This window comes from Netta rufina, assembly GCF_964035555.1.
Source record: "Netta rufina genome assembly, chromosome: 22".
NCBI classification, from domain to species: domain Eukaryota; kingdom Metazoa; phylum Chordata; class Aves; order Anseriformes; family Anatidae; genus Netta; species Netta rufina.
In genome coordinates this window covers 2,590,482-2,614,743 of record NC_140146.1, presented here as the reverse complement: position 1 = coordinate 2,614,743, position 24,262 = coordinate 2,590,482, and the positions used below count along the sequence as shown (strand labels likewise).

The following is a 24,262-nucleotide window of genomic DNA, read 5'->3' as shown; positions in this document are numbered from 1 at the left end:
TAGGTCCGGGTTTTCACTCAGGCAGCGTTGAGCGCAGCCCTAGGGAGGTGTTAAAGCCCCGGTTTCCTGTGGCGGGGCACGCTGGGAGCTTGGTGGCTGCTGCCATGGCGGCGGGGCTGTGGGCGCTGCTGCTGCTGGTGCCGCTGGCGGCTGCTGTCTACGAGGACCAAGTGGGGAAATTCGACTGGTGAGTGCTTGGGGGGTGCCCCCGGGGGTTGCTCTGCCCTCGGTCCGCCTCACGGGCCCGGCGTCTTGTGTCCCCGCAGGAGGCAGCAGTACGTGGGGAAGCTGAAGTTCGCCTCCCTGGAGGCCGCGCAGGGCTCCAAGAAGCTGCTGGCGGCCACCCAACAGAACGTGGTGGCCGCGCTCAGCTCCAGGAACGGCGAAATCCGTGAGTGAAGCGGGGCCGGGGGGGTGTAGAGCGCGGCTGGAGCCGTGGGGGGCTGAGGGCAGCGCGGTGCTGGGCTGGGGGAGCTTCAGCTGCTTCTTTAGGGCAGGCAGGCTGCGCCCTGCTGTTGCTTTTTGCTCTAAAAAGCCGGGTTTTAAAAATAACAACAGCTAAATACCCTTGGGGAGTGAATCTCGTTCTCATTTAACTGTGTTTCTTTCAGTGTGGCGCCATGTAGACAAAGGAACCCCCGAAGGAGCAATAGACACGATGCTGGTCCACGGGCAGGGTAAGGAGAGCAGGCAGGTGTGAGCGATTGTCCTTAAAACAGGACCTCAGCTGTGTGTTGGGATCTGCGAGGCTTGCCAGAGCTCCTCGCTTTGTGGAGTTGTGGTGGACGTAAGCTTTGTGTTTGTTTCTTGAGCAGATGCGATCACCGTGTCCAATGCTGGGCGCATTCTGCGTTCCTGGGAGACCAACATTGGAGGGCTGAACTGGGAGACGTCGCTGGACACTGGCAGGTAGGACTTGTGTTTGGGCTGTGTTCTTCCCTTTGTCATGGTGGCCTACAGTGGAGGAAAGGGGTCTCTTACTTCGGATCTGTGTTATGGGGATATATTGGATGCGAGGTTTCCAAAATAACATCTGGATAAATTCTATAATGATGCACAATTAGTTAAATTTAATGCTGTTTTTATGTCTTAGCTAACCAGTAGTAGAAGATACACTTTTTATTTCATGGGTGTTTTCTTTTCTTCCCACATACAATGTTAAACGTGTTTGCATTGGGCTATTTAGATTCCAGTCAAATGATCAGGCTCGAAATCAGCAAGGATAGCTAAAGTGACTTGTAAGTTGTACTTCAAGATAGGTTTTAAACATTTGAAGGGGGTGTTCAAATAGGGTGATTTTTGTCCTAAAAATTACTTTCTAATTCATTGTCTCTGACTTGTGTTTAGTTTCCAGACAGCTAGTTTGGTGGGGCTACAGGACACGGTGAAGTATGTGGCAGTCCTGAAGAAGGCAGCTATCTCCCTTCACTACCTGTCCAACGGGCACCTGAAATGGGTAGAACACTTACCAGAAAGGTGAGAATGTATTTTCAGTAGAAGCATAAACTTCTGTCAGACTCTGATGCCTTGGGGCTGAAAGGATGCTGTACTTGTCTTACGCTTCTGCAAACGATAACATGAGAAAGAGGTGCTTCATTGCCACTGCTTCTCTTGCAGTGAGAGTACTCGGTACCAGCTGTTATATTCCCGTGGGACTGGAGTGATCCATGTGCTTGGAATCGTTCCCCAGAGCCACTTGAATGTTTTAACATTCAGTGTAGAAGATGGAGAAATCACAGAACAGGTAATGCTTGATCATGGCTCCAAAATGTTGAGCTTGATGTTAATAAACGTGTTGTGCAGAGTAATTAATTGTTAGTGTGATGCAATTAAACTTCCCTTTCACCATGGCATTGCCTCCTGGCCAAGAAATGGATTTCACCATTGAATGCCCTGAAAGCAATCTTAATTGTCCTTGTAGTTGCTAGTCCATTTTGGAAATCACAGCTTGATAGACAGTTTATCCTGGGGTCATGTGTAAAAATAATTCTATCTTAAATATCTTTGGCTGTGGCCGAGTTTTCTTTGAAGACTTTTATGCCGTTGACATCTTCATCATGTCTCAATTGGCAGACCAAAGTAGCAGCCCCGTGGCTGAAGAGCTTAAACGGAGCATGCAGCGTGGTGGGGGAGGCAGTGCTGGTGTGCGCAGACGTGGATACGCATTCTCTTTATGTTTGCTCCTTGGAGACAGAGCAGGAGATGAAGCAGATCCCGCTGCAGGTGAGCAGTGCTGAGAGCGCACGGTACACAATTCATTGTCCAACTAATCTGGGGCCTGACTGAGCCTGGGAGTACAGCAGTTCTACTCTCAAACTGCAGAATGACTGAAGAGGTATGTGTTGGGGGTGGGCATGATCCAGAAGTTGAGGGAAAGGAGAGAAAACTACATATTGTGTCTAAATCAGTACTTCTGGATTGATGTCTCCAGAGCTTTGCTTCAAGGGTAATCCAGCTCTCCTTGCTTTTTCTCTCTTTTTTTTCTTTCCTGATGGAACTTTTTCATAAAGCGTATATTGCTGCTGATAAGAGGAAGCTATTTGTTTCACTGAAGAAAAAGTTTTCACGACAACATACACTTCTCTCCTTTCCACAGTCACTTGACCTGGAGTTTGCTGATGGCTTCCAGCCCAGGGTATTGGCTACTCAACCCAATCTAATCAATGCCTCACGGACTCAGTTCTTCTTGCAATTGTCTCCTACCCACTTCTCTCTGCTGCAGTACAAACATGGGCTGCTCAGCCACCTTCGAGACTTCCAACAGGTAACCAAAAAAGAGCATTTAACTGAGAGGGCTGATTACAGCTTAAAAACAAACACCCCTGTGCTAGGTGTTTTTAACAAGCTGCTGAGCTTCTTTTTTTCAGTTGTGTTCTCTGTTGCAACATCTGAAAACCATTTGGTTGCATTTATAGCATCAGCTGACATGTTTCCAAACATGGGTTTTGTTATACTTTGTTGCTGGTAACCGTCAGCATTGAGATAGCTTCCTGGGTTTGAGGTGGATGGAGAGATGCGTGTATCTATGTGACCTTTCTGAGGAGTATTTTCAGTTCTAGAGGGTTTTTTTTGTTTGTTTTTGGTGAAACAATACAATTTAAAAATTGACTGTGAAAGCTTATCTGTTAATTCTGCACTGGCTTAATTTGTTTCACGGGTAGTTTTTGTTGAGTTTGGGGGTTTTTCTTGTTTGTTTTATGACTCTCTGCTTCTTTTATTTTACTTTTTTTTTTTTTTTTTTTTTTCTCTCAGGCAGCCCTGGTGAGCTTTGCAACAACTGGAGAGAAGACTGTGGCTGCTGTGCTAACCTGCAGGAGTGAACTGGTTGGTGCAATTTGCTGGTACTATGTAGCTAGCAGAGCTCCGTAGTGTGGATATTCCTCTGGGGTGGGTTCTGCAAGTGTTTTCCTTCACAGGCCAAGGGGTGACTAGCAGCTTGAGAGAGCAAGATTTAATTATCTTCTCAGACGTAGGATGTCAGTGGTCATGCAAGCAGATCTTGATTACATTCAGCTAAGGCTATCTCTGGCTTGGTGAGGCATGCTGTCCTATGTACAGCCTGCTTTTTTATTTATTTATTTATTTATTTATTTTTAGCATTGGCTAGTGCTATGTTGCTAGTGTGTAACCCAGAAGTCTACTTTACTGATGTGAACTTTATCAGAACTATCTCCTGCCTGATTTTAGAGTCAAGCTGAGACTTGTCAGGCACTCAAAAAACATTTTATTTTTATTTTTTATACTTCCATTGAGGGCTCAAGCCATGTTACCTCTTCTCATTTCAGAAACCTGTAAACTCTGATGACCTTTATGCAGGAAATGCTCTGGAGGATTCCCAGAAACAGGTATAAGGCAGGTTGTTCTCAAGAATGGAGATACTTGACAGTCCATTTTCTTCCTTTGCTTGTTGGAGCAAAATGTAAAAGGTGTTGTACCACTTCCACACAAATAATGCAGAACCATCTAGAAGCCATAGCTCTTGCTCAACATGAAATTCTTGTGCAGAATTTGGCGTGGCATTTAAGTTCAACTCAGCTTTTTTTTTTTTTTTTGCATGATATTACAGGAATCCTTAACCTGTTCCAATCAAACCTACAATATTAACCTCTACCTGGTTGAAACTGGACAAAGGTTGTTGGATACCACAATTACCTTTAACCTGGAGCATAACGGTGCCAAACCAGAGCAGGTGAGCAGGGAGAGATTACTTCAATCCTGTGATTTATGAGACTTGTGATACCCTTATACCCTGATTTGGCAGGATTTGTAGAGCTGCCCAGATGAGATGCAAGGCATTCTGTGAATGTACAGGATTACTGGGTGCAATTGTACTGCTTGCTCATTTCACCTCAGAGGCCTGAGGTTTTGCTTTCCTCCAAGAAGGTGATGTGATCATTAACCTTACTGTTTTGCTCGCCTTTTATTTTTTTCCAGCTATATATCCAAGTTTTCCTGAAGAAGGATGACTCTGTAGGCTATCGAGCATTGGTGCAAACAGAAGACCACATGCTGATGTTCCTTCAGCAGCCAGGTAATTGGCACGAACAGCTAACCTGGTCTGTTTTGTTTTTTTTTTTAACCAGTGTATACCTTCTTGTTGTAGGACGAGAAGATTCCAGTGCTTGTATCTTATGAATGTGTTCTTTGGAAACTGCCAAAATTAGTTGAAATCTCTTGAGCTTTATCCCCTGAAACTGTATCTCCTGAAAGATATTGGAGGCTTGCATCATCTTTCACCCTCTTTCACATCTTTCACAGGAAACTATTCTGTGGTGTTGTTTGTACAGACAGAACCTTTGGATTTTTATTTTGATTTATTTATTTTTAGATTTCAAAACCCTTAATGTAGGATGAGAGCCTAAGCTGTGTTGTAAAGTTTCCTCAAAGTTTCTTCAGGAAAAATCCTCCTGGCAGAAATGCTAATTTGGACAAAGGGTTGAAAGTCCATTTTGGTGACATGAATATTATAGGGGTTAAAAGACATCTCTAAGTTCATACTGAATATTAAATATTTTGAATAAACTTTACAGATTTCAACCCTTTTAAAACATTAAATTGGTTTTAGTGTTCTTGTGCTTTTTGATTTGTTTTTTTTTGCAATAGTGGCTCCGGTTGCATAATGTATCGGTCTGTCCATGAAAAAGCAAAGTGTGTTTTATTAGGTATATTCTATTTTGCGTTTAATGAAGAACAATGATTTGCATTTGAAGCACCAGGAAGATATTTCTATACCAAGTAATGATTTTTCCTCCAGAAGTGTTTTCTCGGAGATTAAGATGAAAAGGGCTTTATGAGTAACACCAGCTAATGCAACTAGGCATAGCACAGATGTGTAGTATGCTCTTACTTTATTTTGATTTGTCCCAATATCCTACTCATATTTCTTACCAGGAAAAGTTTTATGGAGTAGAGAGGAGTCACTGGCAGAAGTGGTGAGCTTGGAGATGGTGGATCTACCTCTCACAGGTGCACAGGCTGAGTTGGAGGGAGAGTTTGGAAAGAAAGCAGGTAAGCCATAGATTTAACAAGATTATGCACGAGTTTATATTTTCTTCCTGAACAAATATTTTCTTTTTCATCTGAGCTGAGAGTTGAGATTGAGATTTCAACTCCTGGCAATTCAAGTGAGCAGAAATAAACCCATATTTGTTTAAAGTTCAGTGCCAAAGGTAGAGCAGGTGAATGTATTACATTCTTACAGTCAAAAATAGTTGGCAGCAGTAGGAGGGATTTTGTCCGTCTCCCTTAAAAATTTCCCTTTGATCCTCTTATAGTGTTCTTTCTGGAAGACTCCTTTGCAATAGCTTTTGTTTTTGCTTTGTTTTGTTTTTTCTTGCTGTCCTGGATGCAGCCATTCAAGGTAACCTCAGACTGCATGCAGTGTTGTCTAATCCTTGTCTAATCCTTCTGACTAACGCCTTCTAGTGGAACTCAATCTGTTTTTTGCTTGCTTTCCCAGTGGTGAAATATATGTGAAGCCTGCTGGTTTTGCTCCTTTCAAGCAGCAAAGTATAAACCCTAATTGGGTAGAATTAAGTATTTTTTTAACTACGAGTGTTTTTGTTGCTCTAAGTTATGAGTGCAGAGGGGAGATACTGACCTTGTAGGTGGGTTAGCTTTAAGAGGGTGCTTGCTGCAAGCCTGCCAGCAAGAAAGAAGGAACATTAAGGAAGAGATCCTCTACTCTGCAGGAAGGTTTGCTTTCAGTTAGTGAGAATGTCTTTTGGAGTAAACTACACTAGTGGCAAGAAGGTTGGTAAATGTTAGAAGGTCTGTCACGAGTGATAACTATAACCCTGCTTTTCTGCATGGGAAGGCAGAGGCAAACGGCTGTCCGAGGTTTGTGCATGGCTGTGGTTTTTCTGCTGGTCAAGATTGGTAATTGTGGAGTGGGATGTAACCTTTTTCCCCTTGTTATCACCATTGGTTTATTTGCAGATGGTTTGCTGGGGATGTTTCTGAAGCGGTTGTCCTCCCAGCTTATCCTGCTGCAAGCCTGGACTGCCCATCTTTGGAAAATGTTTTATGATGCCAGGAAACCCCGGAGTCAGATTAAAAATGAGATTAACATTGACAATTTAGCCAGAGATGAGTTCAACCTGCAGAAAATGATGGTGATGGTCACTGCTTCAGGAAAGGTGAGGAAGTCAGGATAAGAACCTGATTCTGGGTTGAAGTTTAGTCTCAGCACTGAATTTCTCCTGTTTCTACCTGTGCTTGAGTAGAATGTCTTGAGGAGATGTTTTGTGGTAGCTTTGGATAGGGACTAAAATTCTTTTTCCTTGTCATACTTGGAATAAGGATGCAGTACTTGAATGTGAGAGATGTGTTCTTAACTTTGTGTTTTACTGTGTCTCTCTGCTCAGCTTTTTGGTATTGAAAGCAGTTCTGGCACCATCTTGTGGAAGCAGTACCTCAGGAATGTGAGACCAGGTGCCTCTTTTAAGCTGATGGTCCAAAGAACAACAGCCCATTTCCCACACCCTCCACAATGCACATTGCTTGTTAAGGACAAGGTGAGTCCCTTTCCTCTATCACCCATGATGTGGTCTCGATAGAAAAATCCCTTCAGTGGTCCAGGCAGAATACTTTGATGGAATAGTCAATGCTGGCAGGTGACAGGTAGACAAGCACCTCTTTTGTCTGACTTAAAGTTTTGCATCTTTTTTAGGAAACCAAAATGAGCTTTCTGTATGTCTTTAACCCTATCTTTGGGAAGAGAAGTCAAGTAGCACCCCCTGTTTTGAAGCGTCAGATTCTTCAGACTTTGCTTCTGCCTATTATGGATCAAGACTATGCCAAAGTGCTGCTTCTGATCGATGATGAGTACAAGGTAAATTGCTTTGCCTGGAGACAGTTTTCTTCATGTTATGGCTAATGATACCTCTCTTGGAGCAAAACAAAACAAAAAAAAAAAAAAAAAAAAAAAGAAAAAGAAGGAAAAGAAGAAGGTTATGAGGAGTAGTCAGCATGGATTCACCAAGGGGAAATCGTGCTTGACCAACCTCGTAGCCTTCTGCAATGGCATCACCAGCTGGGTAGATGCGGGGAGACCAGTGGATGGCATCTACCTTGACTTTAGCAAGGCTTTCGATACTGTCTCCCATGACACCCTGCTAGCAAAGCTGAGAAAGTGTGGGATAGAGGAGTGGACAGCAAGGTGGGTTGAGAACTGGCTGACTGGCCGAGCTCAGAGGGTGGTGATCGGTGGTGCAGAGTCCAGCTGGAGACCTGTGACTAGCGGTGTTCCCCAGGGGCCGGTGCTGGGTCCGGTCTTGTTCAACATCTTCATCAACGACCTTGATGAGGGAATAGCGTCTGCCCTCAGCAAGTACGCCAATAACACAAAGCTGGGAGCAGTGGCTGACACACCAGAAGGCTGTGCTGCCATTCAGCGAGGCTGTGCTGCCATTCATTTGTAGAGCTTAGGGATATGGTTTAGTGGAGGGCTGTTAGCGTTAGGTTGGAGGTTGGACTCGATGACCTTGAGGTCTCTTCCAACCTAGAAAATTCTGTGATTCTGTGAGACCTGGACAGGCTGGAGAGCTGGGCAGGAAGAAACCAAATGAGATTTAATAAGAGCAGGTGTAGAGTTCTGCCCCTGGGAAGGAACAACCACATCTATCAGTACAGGCTGGGGGCTGACCTGCTGGAGAGGAGCTCTGCGGAGAAGGACCTGGGGGTCCTGGTGGACGACAGGTTGGCCGTGAGCCAGCAGTGTGCCCTGGTGGCCAAGGAGGCCAACGGGATCCTGGCAGGCATTAAAAGGAGCGTGGCTAGCAGGTAAGGGAGGTGATCCTCCCCCTCTACTCTGCCCTGGCCAGGCCTCACCTGGAGCTCTGTGCCCAGTTCTGGGCTCCCTGGCACAAAAAAGACAGGGATCTCCTGGAAAGAGTTGAGCAAAGGGCCACAAAGATGATACGGGGCCTGGAGCATCTCCCCTGTGAGGAGGGGCTGAGAGTCTGTTCAGCCTTGAGAAAAGAAGACTGAGAGGGGATCTTACTAATTTTTACAAGTATCTTAAGTGTGGGAGATGGAGGGATTTGGCCAACCTCTTTTCAGGGGTTTGTGGGGACAGGACAAGGGGCAACAGCCACAAGATGGAGCCCAGGCAGTTCTGCACCAACATGCGAAAGAACTTCATGGGAGGGTGACGGAGCACTGGGACAGGCTGCCCAGGGAGGTTGTGGGGTCTGCTTCTCTGGAGATATTCAAGGCCTGTCTGGACGCCTACCTGGGCAGCCTGCTCTGAGGAACCTGCTTTGGCAGGGGGGCTGGACCTGATGATATCTTGAGGTCCCTTCCAACCCCTACGGTTCTGTGATTCTGTGAGCTGCGTTTAACACAAAAATAAGAGATTATCCTGATGAGACAGACCTTGTTGTGTTGAAAATGTTTCAAATAATCTGCCTGTGTTTTGTTTGTTTGTTTGTCTTTCAGTTCATTTTTAACCTGTGTAAATTTCTTTGCTTTTCCAGGTTACAGCTTTCCCAGCAACTAAGAATGTTCTTCGTCAGTTAGAAGAAATAGCCCATTCTATCTTCTTTTATCTAGTGGATGCTGAGCAGGGCAGGCTGTCCGGGTTCAGGCTGAAAAAGGTGTGGAAGATGTATTGCAATCTAAGTGATTTTACTTTCTTAAATGTCTACTGGATAGTGGGTGGATCTTTTCAGTGGGTTTATATAGCTTGGCATGGAATAAAAGTAGTTCAGCTGACTTATGACTTCTTCTGTGTTTTAAATGTGTCTCAGAAATCTTAAAATCTAAAAGCAGAGAAAGCTCCCTTTGTCTTATTGGTGTAGATAGTTTCTGAGGACAAGCTAAAACCTCCTACGTCATGCTTTTTTCCTTGTAGGACCTTACAACGGAGGAGATCTGGGAGGTGTTCATATCCCCTGAAGTACAAAAGATAGTAGCAGTGAAAGGGAAGAGATCCAATGAGCATGTGCACTCACAAGGCCGCGTGATGGGAGATCGCAGTGTTCTCTATAAGGTGCTGTAGGAACTTTTTGTTGATGCATTAGCTTACTGCAAGATTTCAACACCTTTTGTAGGCACTAGGCTGAGATTAAGCCTTTGCCCTGTGATGCCTTTTTTCCTATATGTATCAATATCTGTATTTTTTCATATATATATATATCCATAACTTCTTGCAGATGATACTAATTTTGATGCAGGTTTTATTTATAAAATCTTTTCTTGCCGCAATTAAATCAGTCAAACATATGATGATGGGGAAATTGCTACTGGTTTCTCCATAGGATTTGTGCAAGTAGGATACTTTGTTTAGTGTGACTAGTCCTGGATGAAATGCAGATAAGCATGTTGCCTGTGGCACTAAAAGCAAGGGTTTCACTTGTTTTTTCTTTTCCTGCTGCTATAGTCCTTGAATCCAAATCTGCTTGCTGTGGTGACAGAGAGCACAGATACACATCATGAGCGCACCTTCGTTGGAATATATCTGATTGATGGAGTCACAGGCAGAATCATCCACTCTTCGGTACAGAAGAAAGCAAAGGGGCCTGTCCACATGGTCCATTCGGAGAACTGGGTGGTGGTAAGGAGTATTATTCAGTCCTTCCTGTTTAGGAGATAGGGTCAAGTAACAAACCTGTGTGGAGAAGATACTTGGACCATCCTCTGTGATTTCCTGCTGTTGACTCAACGTACTCTACATTCCTAAAACCCCTCTCGTTTCAGTATCAGTACTGGAACACAAAAGCACGTCGGAATGAGTTCACTGTGCTGGAGCTGTATGAGGGGACGGAGCAATACAATGCCACAGCCTTCAGCTCCCTGGACCGCCCGCTTTTACCTCAGGTCCTCCAGCAATCTTATATCTTCCCCTCTGCTATCAGTGCCATGGAAGCCACCATCACTGAGCGGGGCATCACCAGCCGTCACTTGCTCAGTAAGTGTGCGCTGCTTTGTTCTGAATGTTTGTGTTACCTGCATAAACCAGGCATTGTGCTCAGATGAAGTTCTCTGACTAAGATCCTGCTTGTTGTGGGCTGTTTTGGAGTCCTGGCAAGTGCTAGGATGTGCACTAGGAGAGCATTTGTGTTTGTCATTAGAAAATGCTGTCAGAAATGACTGTTTTTAAGATGCACTTCTTTTAATGCACAGTTGGGCTTCCCTCTGGGGCTATCCTCTCTCTTCCAAAGGCTCTGCTGGATCCTCGTCGCCCAGAAATCCCTACAGAGCAGACCAGGTAGGCAAGGCACAATAACGGTTGTTCCTGGGCAGCTTTGAATAGTGATGGATTTTGTGTGTAATATAGTGTGAAGTAGAACAATTTGTCCTGGACAGACTAAGGGCAATTCTTGCATGAATTTAAGTGAGGCTACTTTGCTCCCAGTCTGTATTACAGCAGGTCTTACTGTTAGCAAAAAGCCTGTTGTCTGCCCTTTTAAGAAGTAGCTGTCTAACAGGCTGAAGTTTTTAAGACTGACACAAAAAACTTTAGAACTCTAAAAGGAGGCTGCTCCAGTGTAGTCTGATCCAGCTGGCATGCTTGGTTTGTCTTACAGTAAAAAAGAATCTGCGCTGGGGAAAAGCTGCTGAGTTTGCTGTTTTAGTTCACTAGCTTGTGATGATTAGGTAAAGTCCTTTGCATGCTGCGTTTAGTTGGGTTTTGATTTCTCTTTAAATATATTTCACTTTAAATACCTTTCAGAGAAGAGAACTTGATTCCATACTCCCCTGATGTGCAGATCCATGCTGAGAGGTTTATCAACTACAATCAAACTGTATCCCAAATAAGAGGGATTTATACAGCCCCCTCTGGTCTAGAGTCTACATGTTTGGTGAGTACAAGGGAAACACTTCCAGGTAGAGCTGTGGAATTTGTGGGGAGAGCAGTGTAATACGGTAGCCTGTGGCAAGCAGGTCTGTAAATTCAGATCATGTAGCTGCTCACTGCTTAATTATTTCTTCTTGTAATCAGAACTGTAGATGTGGGTTAGTTTTTTTGTTTTTAATTTTTAAATGTAAATGCGTTTCTGCAGGAAGCTGTGCTATCTGCTCACAGTGTTGTCTCTCTAGGTTGTTGCATATGGCCTGGACATCTACCAGACCCGAGTGTACCCCTCAAAGCAGTTTGATGTCCTGAAAGATGACTATGACTACGTGCTGATAAGCAGTGTCCTCTTTGGGCTGGTTTTTGCTACTATGATCACAAAGAGACTGGCTCAGGTGAAACTGCTGAACCGTGCCTGGCGGTAAGGCTGCGTGTGATGAGAATGAGGCTGGAGAAGGTACCTGGGACCTGGGCTGGCTCGTGACCTGTGACCCAGCATCGCCCCTGGGCTCTGTTAGAGATGCCATCCTGAGTGACCATGATGAATGTAAACGTTAATCTTGCGTTTCTGCTGGAAGATACATACAAGGAAAAGCTGCTTGTACAACAAAACGGTATGCTTCCTGAGAAGAGATGGAAGAGAGAGAGTGAAGAGACAGAAGGCTGTTGTGACTGTATAAAACAAAACAAAAAACACTCCCAGACCTCCCTGCGCTCTCTGTTAAAGCCCTAAAATCCCTGTTTTCAGTGAAGATAATACTAAAGGTGTGTTCTGTGGATGCTCACCTCTTCTGACTGAGATCGTGGTGATGGAAGGATGCAGACTGACACCAGCTGCAATTTGGATGGAGCTGTGGGAACTGGGTTGGGGGCTTGTGAGGTGAAAGCCACTGAAGTGTGTGGGGGGAAACTGCCTCATCGGGCTTTGGAGGGGCGGGAGGGAGGAGGAACGTGACTGTGAATTCCCTCCGTGTTCTGTATTTATTACAACACCGCTCTCTTCAACTCCTCACCGCCTGCTCTTTGCTGCGCCCCCGCTTTTACCTCAGCGAGACCCCGCCCTCCCCGCAGCCCCTCCCCAGCGCCGCGCTCACCGCGCACGCGCCGCCCCCCGAAGGCGCTGACTCACGCAGTGCGCAGGCGCCTGAGCCGCCGGGGTGTGGGGGGGAGCGCGCCTCTCCTCCAACCGGAGGCCGCGCCTGCGCAGTGGCCGCTTTCCCGTCCCGTGCTGCGCGGCGGGGGGAGGCTCGGGGAGGCTCTTCCGGCCCCCGCCCCCTTTCCCCCCCCCCCCCCCCCGCGGCCAAGCACAGCGGCAAGATGGCGGCGGGCGGCGGGGCCGGGCCCGCGGCGGAGCCGGGCTGGGAGGTGGCGGTGCGGCCGCTGCTCTCCGCCTCCTACTCGGCCTTCGAGATGAAGGAGCTCCCGCAGCTGCTCGCCTCCGTTATCGAGAGGTGAGGGCGGCCCCCTCCGGCTGTGTGGAGGGGACGGGGGGGCGGGCGGAGCGGGCCCGCTCCCGGCGCCGGTTCGCCCCCCCCCCCCCCCCTTCATCCCCGTGAGGCGGCGCCGCGCGCCTCAGCCGGTGCCGGGGGCGGTGAGGGGAGGCTGGGGGGGAGGGGGGGCGAATAGGGGCCGGTGGATAACGGGGGCCCCGCGCTGCCCCGGTACCGCCCCCCCTCCCCTCCCCCGTTCGGGCTCGCCGTTATTTCTCACCTCTGGTCCCGTCAGTTGTGTCCCCTCCGCACTGCCGCTCGGGTTGTGGGCTCAGCATAACGTTTTTGGGGTCACATCGCAACGCTCTTGGGGTCACAGTGCAGCGCCGCTTGCCTTTCGGGTTGCTGGAGCGACCCCGGTGTGTCCTATCCACTCCCCAAGCCTTTCCACGCAGCACGGGTCGGTTTGATTTATGGGTTGTTCTGGGATCTGAAAGGCCAAAGGAGGCCACGGTGTTATGGCCAGTTGCAAAGATACAAGCCTGACCACAATTGCTTGTTAGGAGACAAAAAATATATAAACACCGCGCTGTGGAAGATAATAAAGTGGATCCTTGTGGTGATTTGTTAAATATAGAATGGCTGAACATACAGACAAGGGATGCTTCACTTCAATGTTCTGTGCCTATATACGTTTATGTGGCTGTGGTTCACCTGGAAACCTGCACATACTGAATATTTACATGATTCAAGTGCTTCTTAGGCTAATCTTTTTTTGAGAGACCATCTACATGCAACTTCGCTATTGGATTCTTTCGGTGGAATAACATCACCAAAACACCAAGTGGGCGCGCTTGACTTCTGGGAGAGGTCTGTTTCCTCTGTTAGTGGAGCTGACGGCTCCATTTTCCCTTCAAAACTTCCTAAGCAGTTCTCCTAGGTTTGAGCTGCGTGCCTAGCATTGGCTGCAGCCGAAACCCAGCAGAATTCAGCACAAGTCATGGGCCTGGGGCAGGGCAGTGTTTTTTATTTCATGCCTGGGGTAAGGCAATGTCTTTTATTTCATGCCTTGGTGCGCAGTACATGAAAAGTCACAGAGGGAAAGAATAGCCCATTCACGTGTGGAATCGTGCCCTTCTATCCCAACAAATAACTTATCTTTAGTTTCTAATTAAAGTACGTTCTCTCTTTATTTTCAGAAGATGATTGTTCGATCTTTTAGCAAAGCTGTTGCTTGGTGCTGTCCACAAAGAGGCTGGATTTCCTGCTGCAACAGCAGTGAAATCAATAAGTTTTTTTCAAAATAAAGTAATACAGTTGTTTTCTTGACAACTCATCCATTTAATTTTTAAGTATCATCGGCTCCCTGGTATTCTCTTATTAGTATGAGTACTCAGGAATTTATAGGCTTTGGCCTCTTTTTGACATAAATCACAGAAATTCTGACTTGGAAAGACCCAGCAGCAGGTTTATGCAGTTTGTGACAGTCAGAAGAGGCTGATTTTCAGGGATGGTTTTCAGTGGCGAGGGAACTGCACCTGCTGTTGTGCCTTTCCAAGGAAGAGGCTGCTTTGTGCCTGCTGCCTTACATAAAGGGTCTATTTCTGGCCTGGTTGAGGTTTGGAAGCAGAACTGAGAAACGGATGGTATTTGCTGCTGAAGTGTTATATTTGAGACTGACAGGAGGGCTTCTTGGTTAACGTGACTAATGATTTTTCCCTGGTAATCACGTTATTTAAGCAATAAATCACAATAAAATAGCCTAAAGTTATTAAACTTCACTGTATATACAAAAAAAGCACTCGAGCATGTCACAGATGAAGCTATTATCTTACTTTTTTTATTTACGAGGACTTGACGGTGACGATCAGCTGACAGGTGCCTTTCACTTTCCATTAACGTAACAAGCCCGTGACTTGTTTAAATAAAACTCAAACCTCTTACTGTCCAGTTCATGTGAAATTCCCTGTTGTGTTCTGGTTTCTGCATCTTTCTGTTCCTGTACCTGTGGCTGTTTTGTCTTGCCCAGCCTGGCATGGTAATTAGCAGCTGCCAGTTTCTTTTGCACTCTGGTATTCCCAAATTGTTCTAATTTGTTCTCTTAGAACATGTTGCATCCACCTACTGCTGCTAATTTAAAGTTGGCCATAAAGCAGCAGGTGAGCAAAGCCAGTGGCTGAGCATGGAGCACAAATTGTTTTGCACGCTCAGTCCCAGGATTGTCACCCGTCAGCGTGCTTCTGGCAGGAGGTGGTGAGGTGAAGCCTGCTGAGCGAGATGTCAAGCCTCAGTCACGTTGTGCTGTTCAGTTACTTCAAGTGAAGCCTAACAGCTACTTCTACTTTTCTACTTCAGTTTCTTGGGTAGACTAAGTGAAAAATTCCTCAGTGCTAGGAACTCAAAGCTTCAGCACTGTTCATTATTTCTCTCTGTTCCTTTCTCTGGAAGGAATGATGAATTCTATGTGTTTGTTTTTTCCTGTTTCAGCCCTGATTTCCATTGTGACTGGTAACAGTGACTTGGGATAGAAAAAGGGAAGGTGACTGGGCTTAAACTAGGGCTGTTCAGGCCGACAGGGAACAGAGGGCCCTGTTCCTCTTCCCATGTGCCAAAGGCTACGTACACGTTGCTGCGTGTGGGTGGGTGATGGGGATACACGGGGTCTTTTCACCGTGCTCTGCAGCAGTGCTAGGCGCTACCACATCTGAGAAATCATCCTTTTAGTTGGGATCAGCGCCCTGTGACTGGCTGGCACCCTCTGCTTTCCACCGACCCTCCAGAATTAAGATTTTTTGCCAACGAAGTTGGTGTTGGTGTTTCGACACTAAAGGTTAAAGTGGTCAGTGAAGTTGTTGCGTAATCTTTTCTTCCGACTTGCTCATTCACCTCTCTGAATGAAAGCTTCTATCATCTGCAAATGGGAAAGCAATTAATTTAGGCATTTAATAAGCAGGTATCCACACCGCTTAGTTTTGTCACGGGAAAAAACATGGGCTGACCAGGCCGTGGAGGCAGAGCTCTCTTTCTCCTTTCGGTGTGGTTGCCTTCACGTCTGTGGAGATGGGACACGATGTGAAGCTTTACTGCAGCTGCCTTTCGCAGGCTGTTTCTGTGTGCAAGTGGGTGTTCTCTCTGGCCTGCAAGCCTCACTGAGAAGCCTCAGAGACTTGACTTTCAATGTGTTAGTGAACGTTTTGCTGTACGGTTTTTAATTTTGGTTTGAATTGGTGTTAAACTTTCACTTGCTCTGAGCTTCGTGTTGATTTCTGTGCAGAGAAAAATGATAAAACGATGCAGATCTCTGTCACTGCAAGTCTCTGCCCATGAGGCTGGTGACAGCGGGTGTATTTTTCTCAGCTGTGCGTTACCTACTAAAGCTCTTCACTGTCCTGCTTGTGCAGATGCTGCATTGTGTATTTGTTGTTGTTATGCAATTGGCTGCTTTGATCCGTCTGTTTTGCAGAATTGCATAAAAACTCCTGTTGATTCTGTGCCTCGACAAAACGGGAATGCCTGCGTTCCAGTCCTGGCAAATCCTGCCTAGCATTAGCAGAACAAACAGCCCAAACTTTACGGGCAGCTGAGTTTAGAGTAATTTAAAGATTAATTGATGGGGAGAGAGACTGGTAGAGAGGCTGACCTGTTGATGATGCAAAGGAAAAATACTGACAATATGGGGAGGTGCTTCCTTAGACTTCTAGCATAGGTAGTGATCCTGATGCCCTGATACATCTGCTGCGAGAAGATTCTGTTCCCATAACTTTGATTTGGAAAGACCGTGTGATTTTAATGGTCTTGTCTTACATCGGGTAATAGATACATCGCGTTCTGAGCATTGTATGGCAGCTGCTACTGTGCTGTATCGAATTGACCTACCTCCTGTTCTCCTGTTGCAGTGAATCGGAAATCTTGCACCATGACAAACAGTATGAGCCTTTTTACTCCTCCTTCGTTGCACTTTCAACACATTACATCACTACTGTGTGCGGTCTAAGTAAGTGTTCACCGTCCTCTGCTTCTTTATAATGACTAGGATATAGTAAAAGTTGGCCAGAGTGGGTATTTGTCTCAAGCTCTGTTTCTGAGTCAGATGTTAATGTAGTGCGTGAGACCAGAGCTGCTAAATTTCATATTGACAGAACGTCAATTGAGATGGAAAGGGAAACTTGCCCATAAGAGCGTTTGGCCACTGAGTACTGGGAGGCATTGACTTTTTGGTTGCATATTTGCTGTCCTGACTTCACTTAGGAAAATACTTTTTGTTTGAATTGTTTAAATCCATTGTCAGGATTTTTGGAATATCCTTTAGCAGTTACGTTACTGCGTTGGAGTTAATGATCTGGAGTTAATGATCACTGTGACTCAAAATATTTTAGATTATTTTGGCTGAAAGAATCAGACAATTTCAGTGAAAATGTACTTTTGTTCAGTTTGTTTCTTGTCCTTCAGTGCTTTTTCTCTAAGCTCTACCAGTGTTAAATAATAAACATTGCTAGGGAAGCTGTTACATCTATCTGTATTAATTTGTCTGGGTAGAAGGTATTATCCTTGCTTTCCTGACGTTTCTTGTGTTACATTTTAATGAGACTGAATTTATATTGTCTGTGTATTAAACATGATAGATTGCATATGCATTCATGTTGTGTAGCGTTCTGTTTTACTGAAAGCGTTAAGAGTGTGTTACGCTGCATTATTTAAAAACTTGTACTGAGTGATGCGAGCATCTGCTTTTTTCAGTACCAAGAAACCAGTTGCAATCAGTGGCAGCAGCTTGTAAAGTCCTGATTGAATTCTCATTGCTGCGGCTAGAGAACCCAGACGAAGCATGTGCTGTTTCACAGGTGAGCACAAGTGGACTTTGGCCTTTAATGCCAAAATATTTGTTGTAATGTTGTTGTATAAAGCAGAATTTACCAAAATTCTTTAAAAGTTGAAGATCTAGCACTTCAGTGGAAACCGATTGCTGGATCAATCTTCCCTCTGCGTTCTTTTTGCAGAATTTCAACTTAAGAGCAAGCTGCAATAAATGTGGCCTGAAGCCTTGCTTAAGCAGATCTCAATTCTGTTGCAGTTTCCTATCTTCTGATTTGGGTTTGTGTAACGATCTGTTAGGTTGTCAGTTTGTTGAGGTTTTTAAGGATGGGTTCTTCCCCACCTGTATTTCAGTCTTTAGAATGAGCTTAAATCTATTTCAAAGAGGAAAGGCAAGTTAAAAGTGTTTGTGCAGTGTAGCTTCTGATAGGGTCATCTTTAAGCTTTAGCATGTCATAGGAGAGAGAGCTTTTACAGGGCATTTCTGCAACAAGCATGTGGGAAATTGTTAGTGACCTGAATTATCTGCAGTTAGTAGGCCATCATGATTTTTGGTTTGAAATCAGATTGGATCTCAGATGTTGCAGTAGCCTCAGTAGCTGCAGCAGTGCTAGTAATGCAGAGGTTTAGGGTAAATGATACCAAGGAAGAATTGAAATCAAGAGAGTTTAAATTGTACTTGATGTCTTTTTCTTTGTAGAAACACCTCATTCTGCTGATAAAGGGGCTGTGCACAGGCTGCAGCCGCCTAGATAGAACTGAAATTATTACTTTCACAGCAATGATGAAATCAGCCAAGCTGCCTCAGACTGTCAAAACCCTCTCTGACGGTAGGTGTTTCAATGGGTGATTCTATTGCTGTGGCACTTGAGTTAGGCATAGAAAATGTGACGTTTTTGATGTTTGAGATGATATTTTTACTTTTCCCTCTGCAGTAGAGGACCAGAAGGAGCTGGCTTCCCCAGTGAGCCCAGAGCTAAGACAGAAAGAAGTGCAGATGAACTTCTTGAATCAGCTGACATCAGTCTTTAACCCTAGAGTGTCATCATCACCGTCTATCATGCCAGAGACACAGGTAAACAAACAGCTCCAGAATAAGAGTGGTATTAATAATATTGGTGCAGCTATGGACAGAGGGCAATAAGTGGTAGTTTTTTAATATTCATATATAAAGAGAAGTCTTTAAATCTTGCATGTTGATGATTGGCAGATGAGAAAATACTGTTTGCTACTGTTTACTATTGACGACAGTAGTTTTGTTGCCTCATGGAAGCTGATGTATTCAGTGATGCTTGTACCTCTTCTGAGTTCAGCTGCTGCCATGCCTTGCTGCAGTGTAGAGGCTCATGGCAATGCCCTGTATTTTTAATGTTTCCATGATATATTTAGTATGTGCATGCTTTTAGGTGGAAGGAGAAAACGAGGATCAGGCTTCCACAGATCAAACCTCTGCAGCAAAGACAAAAAGCATATTCATTGCTCAGAATGTAGCCAGCCTGCAAGAACTTGGTAAGAATCAGTTTTTTAGCATTGGGGACTTAAAGTGCTATAGCAGATGTTTCTCCTGTATTACACGTGACAGCTCTGCATAGGAAGAAACTTTCTGACCTATAGCATTTGTTTTTTAGGACTCACTTGGTTGTATGTATGCTTATGTTACCCTGGGGGATTGTGGTGATCATAATGTAGTTATCTTCATTGCAGAGGAGATGAGCTCAATGTATTTGTATCTGTTAGCTGTGTTTTGGAGGAAAAGGTGGACAATGTAAAATAGCCAATGGGATGGTTTACTGAGCAGGTGTGAATTAGACCCAGTGTGCCATGTACGCACACAAAGCTTTGTGATGCCCGTTACAAGTACTGGCTGAAAACTTCACCATCTGGTTTATGTGTTGTAAATTAGTCTTTATCCTGTTACCTCATCTATGATGATGTTGTCTCACCACAAAGAATAATTAAGTCAGTAATTAATGACTATTAGATCATTAGAAGTTCTGCCCAGAAGCTCTCCTGTGTAACAGTAACAATAAAACACTGCTGTTTTTGTTTGGTAGGTGGCTCTGAAAAATTGCTGAGAGTGTGCCTGAACCTCCCATACTTTTTGCGATACATAAATCGGTTTCAGGATGCAGTGTCAGCCAACTCATTTTTTATTATGCCAGCCACCGTGGCAGATGCCACTGCTGTTCGTAATGGGTAAGACTGTGTTGTCACTTTTCTTTGGTATGTGCTGAGTACAACATGAGAGAAAATAAATGTACTAGCTATGCTGTATCTGTTACTGTGTTGTTCCTATGGACGTGTGATGTGTGCATTGCATATTGCATTGTTGAATCTTAACCTGTGTCGTTTCTGTAGATTTCACTCACTGGTAATAGATGTGACCATGGCACTGGATACTCTGTCTCTGCCTGTGTTGGAGCCCCTGACACCCACGCGGCTCCAAGATGTGACTGTTCTTGCTCTCAGCTGTCTCTATGCAGGTGAATAGATTTTTTAAATTTTTTTTAAGAGCTTAAAGTCGCTCTTGCTTCTGCTCTGGTTTGTTACCTACATGTCTGAGACTCAGCCCACCTTTATTTCTCACAGACCTGAAAGTTATGCACCATGCTGCATAGTGTGGGGACTGGGTAATGTGAACATTGTTCTAGTGGTACTGCAGTTCAAATTTGTTCTGCAAATGTTCTTGTCAGTTTCTGAGAGACTCAGTGACTCTACACATTCTTAATTGCCTGTAATTTCTGTTCTCTTATGTTGAGAGCGTAATACATTTTTGTGATTCTTATTCCTTCAGCCTAATTGGTTATATCCCCAAATCATCCTTGCTTTCCTGGGGTGGTTTTAAGTACTCCAGAATCCTGAGGGCTTATATTGGTATGGGTAAGATTTTAAAGAGTTGGTAATTGAGTAAGAAGGTTGCCTTACAAATGGAATTGAATTACATGGTAAAACATTTCCTCCTTTACTTGTTTTCACACGCTTACTTCTGTAGGACAAAACCTTGCTGTTTCAGGTGTACTTCAGAAAGATTTTTTTTAATCTCTCATCTGCAAGAATATATATTCACAGCTCTCCTGAGTTCATGTACATGTTTAATACTGCTTGTTTTTGTGTACTAAATGGCAACGTTGAGTCCCAAGATTGGCTCTTAAGAAGAGTGTTACCTTGTTTTCAATCAGGTGTGAGTGTGGCAACTTGCATGGCCATCCTACATGTGGGTAGCACTCAGCAGGTTCGGACTGGGTCAACAAGTTCTAAAGAAGAAGATTATGAAAATGATGCTGCTACTATTGTACAGAAATGTGTAAGTAGATGGGAAAGTGTGTGTGTGTATTGTTTTCGTTCTCGGCAAGTGAAGTGTGTAGAATTTGTATTTATTTCCATTGCAGTACATATCTGTTATTTCTAGGCACTAGTCTGGCGGATCAAGTAATTGGGTGGCTAATTGTGGAGGGGAAAAAACAGTCTGGAGTTTTAAAAGTGTGGTTTAGTGTGGTTTAAAAGGTGGTTTGGTTATTGCCCAATCAAGTGCTTAAACATTACTGTGGTTTGGGATTCATTTGCAGCTTGAAATCTATGAAATGATTGGACAAGCCATCAGCAATTCACGCCGTGCAGGGGGTGAGGTAAGATCTGTCTCTCTTCAGGAAGCTTTCTCACTGTTTTTGTGCTGATGTATTTTGGCATTTGGACTTACACGATTCTTTTTTTTTTTTGCCTCCACTTTTTGGGTGATAGCATTATCAGAACTTCCAGCTGCTTGGGGCTTGGTGTTTGCTAAACAGTCTCTTCCTCATCTTGAACCTCAGCCCCACGGCCTTGGCTGATAAGGGGAAGGAGAAAGATCCATTGGCTGCTCTTCGCGTCAGAGACATTATTGCTCGTACGAAAGAGGGCGTTGGGTCTCCCAAACTAGGACCTGGGAAAGGGTATGTAAATACCCCACTGAAGTAATCATTGTCCATGTATCTAACCATGTCCAGCAGGCAACTACTATGGAGTCCTGTTGGTCTCCCCATTGGAAATTCAAGTCTTGATTCTTGAAATATTGTAGTCATCTCTTCTTTCTTGGTTTATCAAAGCAGTTCCTGTCACTTCACTCAATCTTTTTTATTTTTTTTTCCCTTGAAATTACATTGTATCTTTTATTTTTCTGTAGACATCAAGGGTTTGGTGTTCTGTCAGTGGTGCTAGCAAATCATGCCATCAAATTGCTGTCATCTCTCTTTCAAGATTTGCAAGTGGAGGCATTACACAAGGTGTGTAGGTAGTGTGTGTGGTTCTTGTGAAAGGTTCTTTGCCTTTTCCACCGAAAGACACTTCAAATTCTCATTTCATCGTTGTCCTACAGGGTTGGGAGAGTGATGGTCCACCAGCAGTGCTGGATATCATGGCTCAAAGCACATCAATACAGAGAATCCAGAGGCTGATAGATTCTGTACCTCTCACTAATTTGTTGTTGACTTTGCTATCTACATCCTACAGAAAGGTAGGAATGGGCATACAGCTGGGAAAGTTCCATAGCTCAGCCACTCCTGAGTATCATCTGCATGCAAAATTATCTCTTTATAAACTATGCAGATGCAAAGAAGTAGTTAGAATTCTTCTGTTAGAAGCTGTCAGTTGGGGCCTCTCTCTCTTTTCAGAGATGTAAATTTGACAAACTTGTTCTAACAAATTTTTTTTTGTAAGCACAGTGGTATTTATGAATTTAGCAAGATGAAAAAACTGTATTCAAAACAGGTGCTTTCATGTTAAAGCTGGTACTTGAAGTGTTACAAGGTTGGCACAGATTTATTTTTAAAAGTCAGAATTTTTATAAATTTTGATATCTAACTTAAGGTAGAGGAGTTGATAAGAACTGTTAATAAATTAACTGAGTAGAATTTACTAGAAGAAAATGAGAATAATTTAGAAAGACGCTCTTGTTTTCAAATTCTTGTCTTTCATAATCCTAAAATTTAATTTATTCTGGTGTTCTAAGGCTTGTGTCTTGCAGCGTCAGAGGAAGGGCTCCATGAGCAGTGATGCAAGTGCCTCTACTGATTCAAATACTTACTATGAAGATGATTTTAGCAGCACTGAGGAGGACAGCAGCCAAGGTAACAGAATTTGGGGCAAGTAACTTAAGTCAGGATTTTATGCTGTCTTAAAGACGTAGTGGAAACCTGGATACTGTGCTTTTGTCTTCTTGGACTGGAATGATATGTAATGCTAAAAATATGAAACTGTAAGATCTGTTGGCAGAAGTAATGCTGACTGTACTCTCTTCTGTAAACTTAAGCCAGAGTGGCTGGAATTTGGCACAGTTTGCTTCTTAGGAGAGTAGAAATTATTTCTTCTTGTAAATTCCTGCTGGACTGCTATAAAACTGCTGAGCCCTGTGATTGGAAGGGAGAAATGAAAATTGCAAATCCCTTAACTCTGCTCACAGAACTCTTCTTCAGTCCTTTTCTATGCTAAGTAGTTTGCATAAGGCAATTGCTTACTATACTGTGCTTTTGTTTTTCTTGCCTTCTGTGTTAGATGATGATAGTGAACCAATCCTGGGGCAATGGTTTGAAGAGACAATCTCTCCAAGCAAAGAGAAAGTGGCCCCACCACCACCCCCTCCACCACCACCTTTAGAGAGCTCTCCTAGAGTCAAAAGCCCTAACAAACAGACTGCAGGAGAGAATGGGAACATCCTGGCCAGCCGCAAAGATCCAGAATTGGTATGGGAGCATAATAAATAACAGATGTGCTGCAGCATCGTTTACTTGACAGTAGCTAGCTGAATTGACAAGTAGCATGATAAATGTCAGGTATTTTAGGTACACTGCTGACGGAGAATCAGTGATTGTCTAGGCTTTGAGGACAAGAGTTTGCTTTACTCTTCTATTTGTTATTGCTACGGAAGCAAAGACTGAAGGTATCAGTTTGGGTTACAGAGGGAGAGGCAAAATGAGGGCAGAACTATAAGTGAATTAATTTGCTGGTAGAATGCTGTGAGCTCCAACTCCATTGGATAAAGATAAAAATAAATACTTCAGTCAAGAAGTTAGAAACTTGCAGATTTTTCAGAGAATTATAAAATCAGTCCTGATAAGGAGCACAAAGTGCAGTGAGTTGCATTGCACTAAGTAAACTAAACCTGCACACCACTAACTGGGGTGTTGTTAGGGAACTCAATTTATTTTACTGATGGTTTTGGCTTTTTTAATGTTTTCTCATACTCCCTCAGATTTTTTTTTCTGTTTCTACAGTATATTTTTCTTTTTCTTTTCAGTTTTTGAGCCTAGCTTCAAACATTTTGAACTTCATCACTTCTTCTATGCTGAACTCCAGGAATAACTTCATTCGCAACTACCTGAGTGTCTCTCTTTCGGAGCAGCACATGGCAACACTGGCTAGCATCATCAAAGAAGTGGATAAGGATGGGCTTAAGGGTGAGTGAGCAGAACTTCTCTGTTAGAGAGTACAAACAGTAGGATTTATAGAATATTTTCTTAGTTCCACGTGGAAATCTTAAATATAGGAGAGCAATAATGTTAAGTGGCTCAATCCCTGTATTATAGGCACATCAGATGAGGAGTTTGCTGCTGCACTGTATCACTTCAACCACTCCTTAGTGACCTCAGATCTTCAGTCCCCTGCCTTGCAGGTAAGTCTGTTATGAACGTATAAGTGAAATAAAGAAGTGTTGGTGTCAGTTAATGCTACTATGTGGATTCTCTGTACC

The 24,262-nt window shown here is 44.1% G+C and overlaps 2 protein-coding genes across 4 annotated transcripts in view; both read left to right on the top strand.

Annotated features, from left to right (window-relative positions):
* Positions 1 to 75: 75 nt before the first annotated feature.
* EMC1 (ER membrane protein complex subunit 1) lies at positions 76 to 12,214 on the top strand. The gene is made up of 23 exons (XM_084300068.1): positions 76 to 187; positions 267 to 391; positions 612 to 677; positions 816 to 909; positions 1,348 to 1,476; positions 1,618 to 1,744; positions 2,074 to 2,223; positions 2,597 to 2,764; positions 3,253 to 3,324; positions 3,786 to 3,845; positions 4,067 to 4,189; positions 4,435 to 4,531; positions 5,392 to 5,508; positions 6,439 to 6,638; positions 6,867 to 7,016; positions 7,172 to 7,333; positions 8,979 to 9,098; positions 9,356 to 9,493; positions 9,884 to 10,057; positions 10,201 to 10,411; positions 10,627 to 10,711; positions 11,177 to 11,306; positions 11,545 to 12,214. Exons 1-23 carry the CDS (start codon positions 105 to 107, stop codon positions 11,722 to 11,724), a joined length of 2,961 nt encoding a protein of 986 aa, XP_084156194.1. The 5' UTR covers positions 76 to 104; the 3' UTR covers positions 11,725 to 12,214.
* A 372-nt stretch (positions 12,215 to 12,586) lies between these two features.
* The window catches only part of UBR4 (ubiquitin protein ligase E3 component n-recognin 4), a 77,121-nt gene continuing 65,445 nt past the window's right edge, over positions 12,587 to 24,262 (top strand). For 2 of the 3 annotated variants that reach the window (XM_084300088.1, XM_084300087.1), the window contains exons 1-17: positions 12,608 to 12,750; positions 16,626 to 16,723; positions 17,467 to 17,570; positions 18,242 to 18,371; positions 18,477 to 18,616; positions 18,948 to 19,050; positions 19,596 to 19,737; positions 19,900 to 20,024; positions 20,721 to 20,845; positions 21,108 to 21,167; positions 21,280 to 21,470; positions 21,701 to 21,800; positions 21,893 to 22,030; positions 22,526 to 22,643; positions 23,068 to 23,255; positions 23,810 to 23,969; positions 24,099 to 24,184. In XM_084300088.1, the coding sequence (XP_084156214.1) occupies positions 12,617 to 12,750; positions 16,626 to 16,723; positions 17,467 to 17,570; positions 18,242 to 18,371; positions 18,477 to 18,616; positions 18,948 to 19,050; positions 19,596 to 19,737; positions 19,900 to 20,024; positions 20,721 to 20,845; positions 21,108 to 21,167; positions 21,280 to 21,470; positions 21,701 to 21,800; positions 21,893 to 22,030; positions 22,526 to 22,643; positions 23,068 to 23,255; positions 23,810 to 23,969; positions 24,099 to 24,184 (2,142 nt within the window). In that variant the 5' untranslated portion in view covers positions 12,608 to 12,616. Of the gene's footprint in view, positions 12,751 to 16,625; positions 16,724 to 17,466; positions 17,571 to 18,241; positions 18,372 to 18,476; positions 18,617 to 18,947; positions 19,051 to 19,595; positions 19,738 to 19,899; positions 20,025 to 20,720; positions 20,846 to 21,107; positions 21,168 to 21,279; positions 21,471 to 21,700; positions 21,801 to 21,892; positions 22,031 to 22,525; positions 22,644 to 23,067; positions 23,256 to 23,809; positions 23,970 to 24,098; positions 24,185 to 24,262 lie in introns of all 3 variants that reach the window. The other variant, XM_084300089.1, reaches the window with a different exon arrangement.

What these genes read in the sequence shown, in the direction of transcription:
- EMC1 (XM_084300068.1), top strand. Translation starts at nt 105, where the DNA reads ATGGCGGCGGGGCTGTGGGCGCTGCTGCTGCTGGTGCCGCTGGCGGCT. An exon ending in GTAGAACACTTACCAGAAAG is followed by an intron (nt 1,477 to 1,617) that starts GTGAGAATGTAT and finishes CTTCTCTTGCAG; the next exon opens with TGAGAGTACTCGGTACCAGC. An exon ending in ATGGAGAAATCACAGAACAG is followed by an intron (nt 1,745 to 2,073) that starts GTAATGCTTGAT and finishes CTCAATTGGCAG; the next exon opens with ACCAAAGTAGCAGCCCCGTG.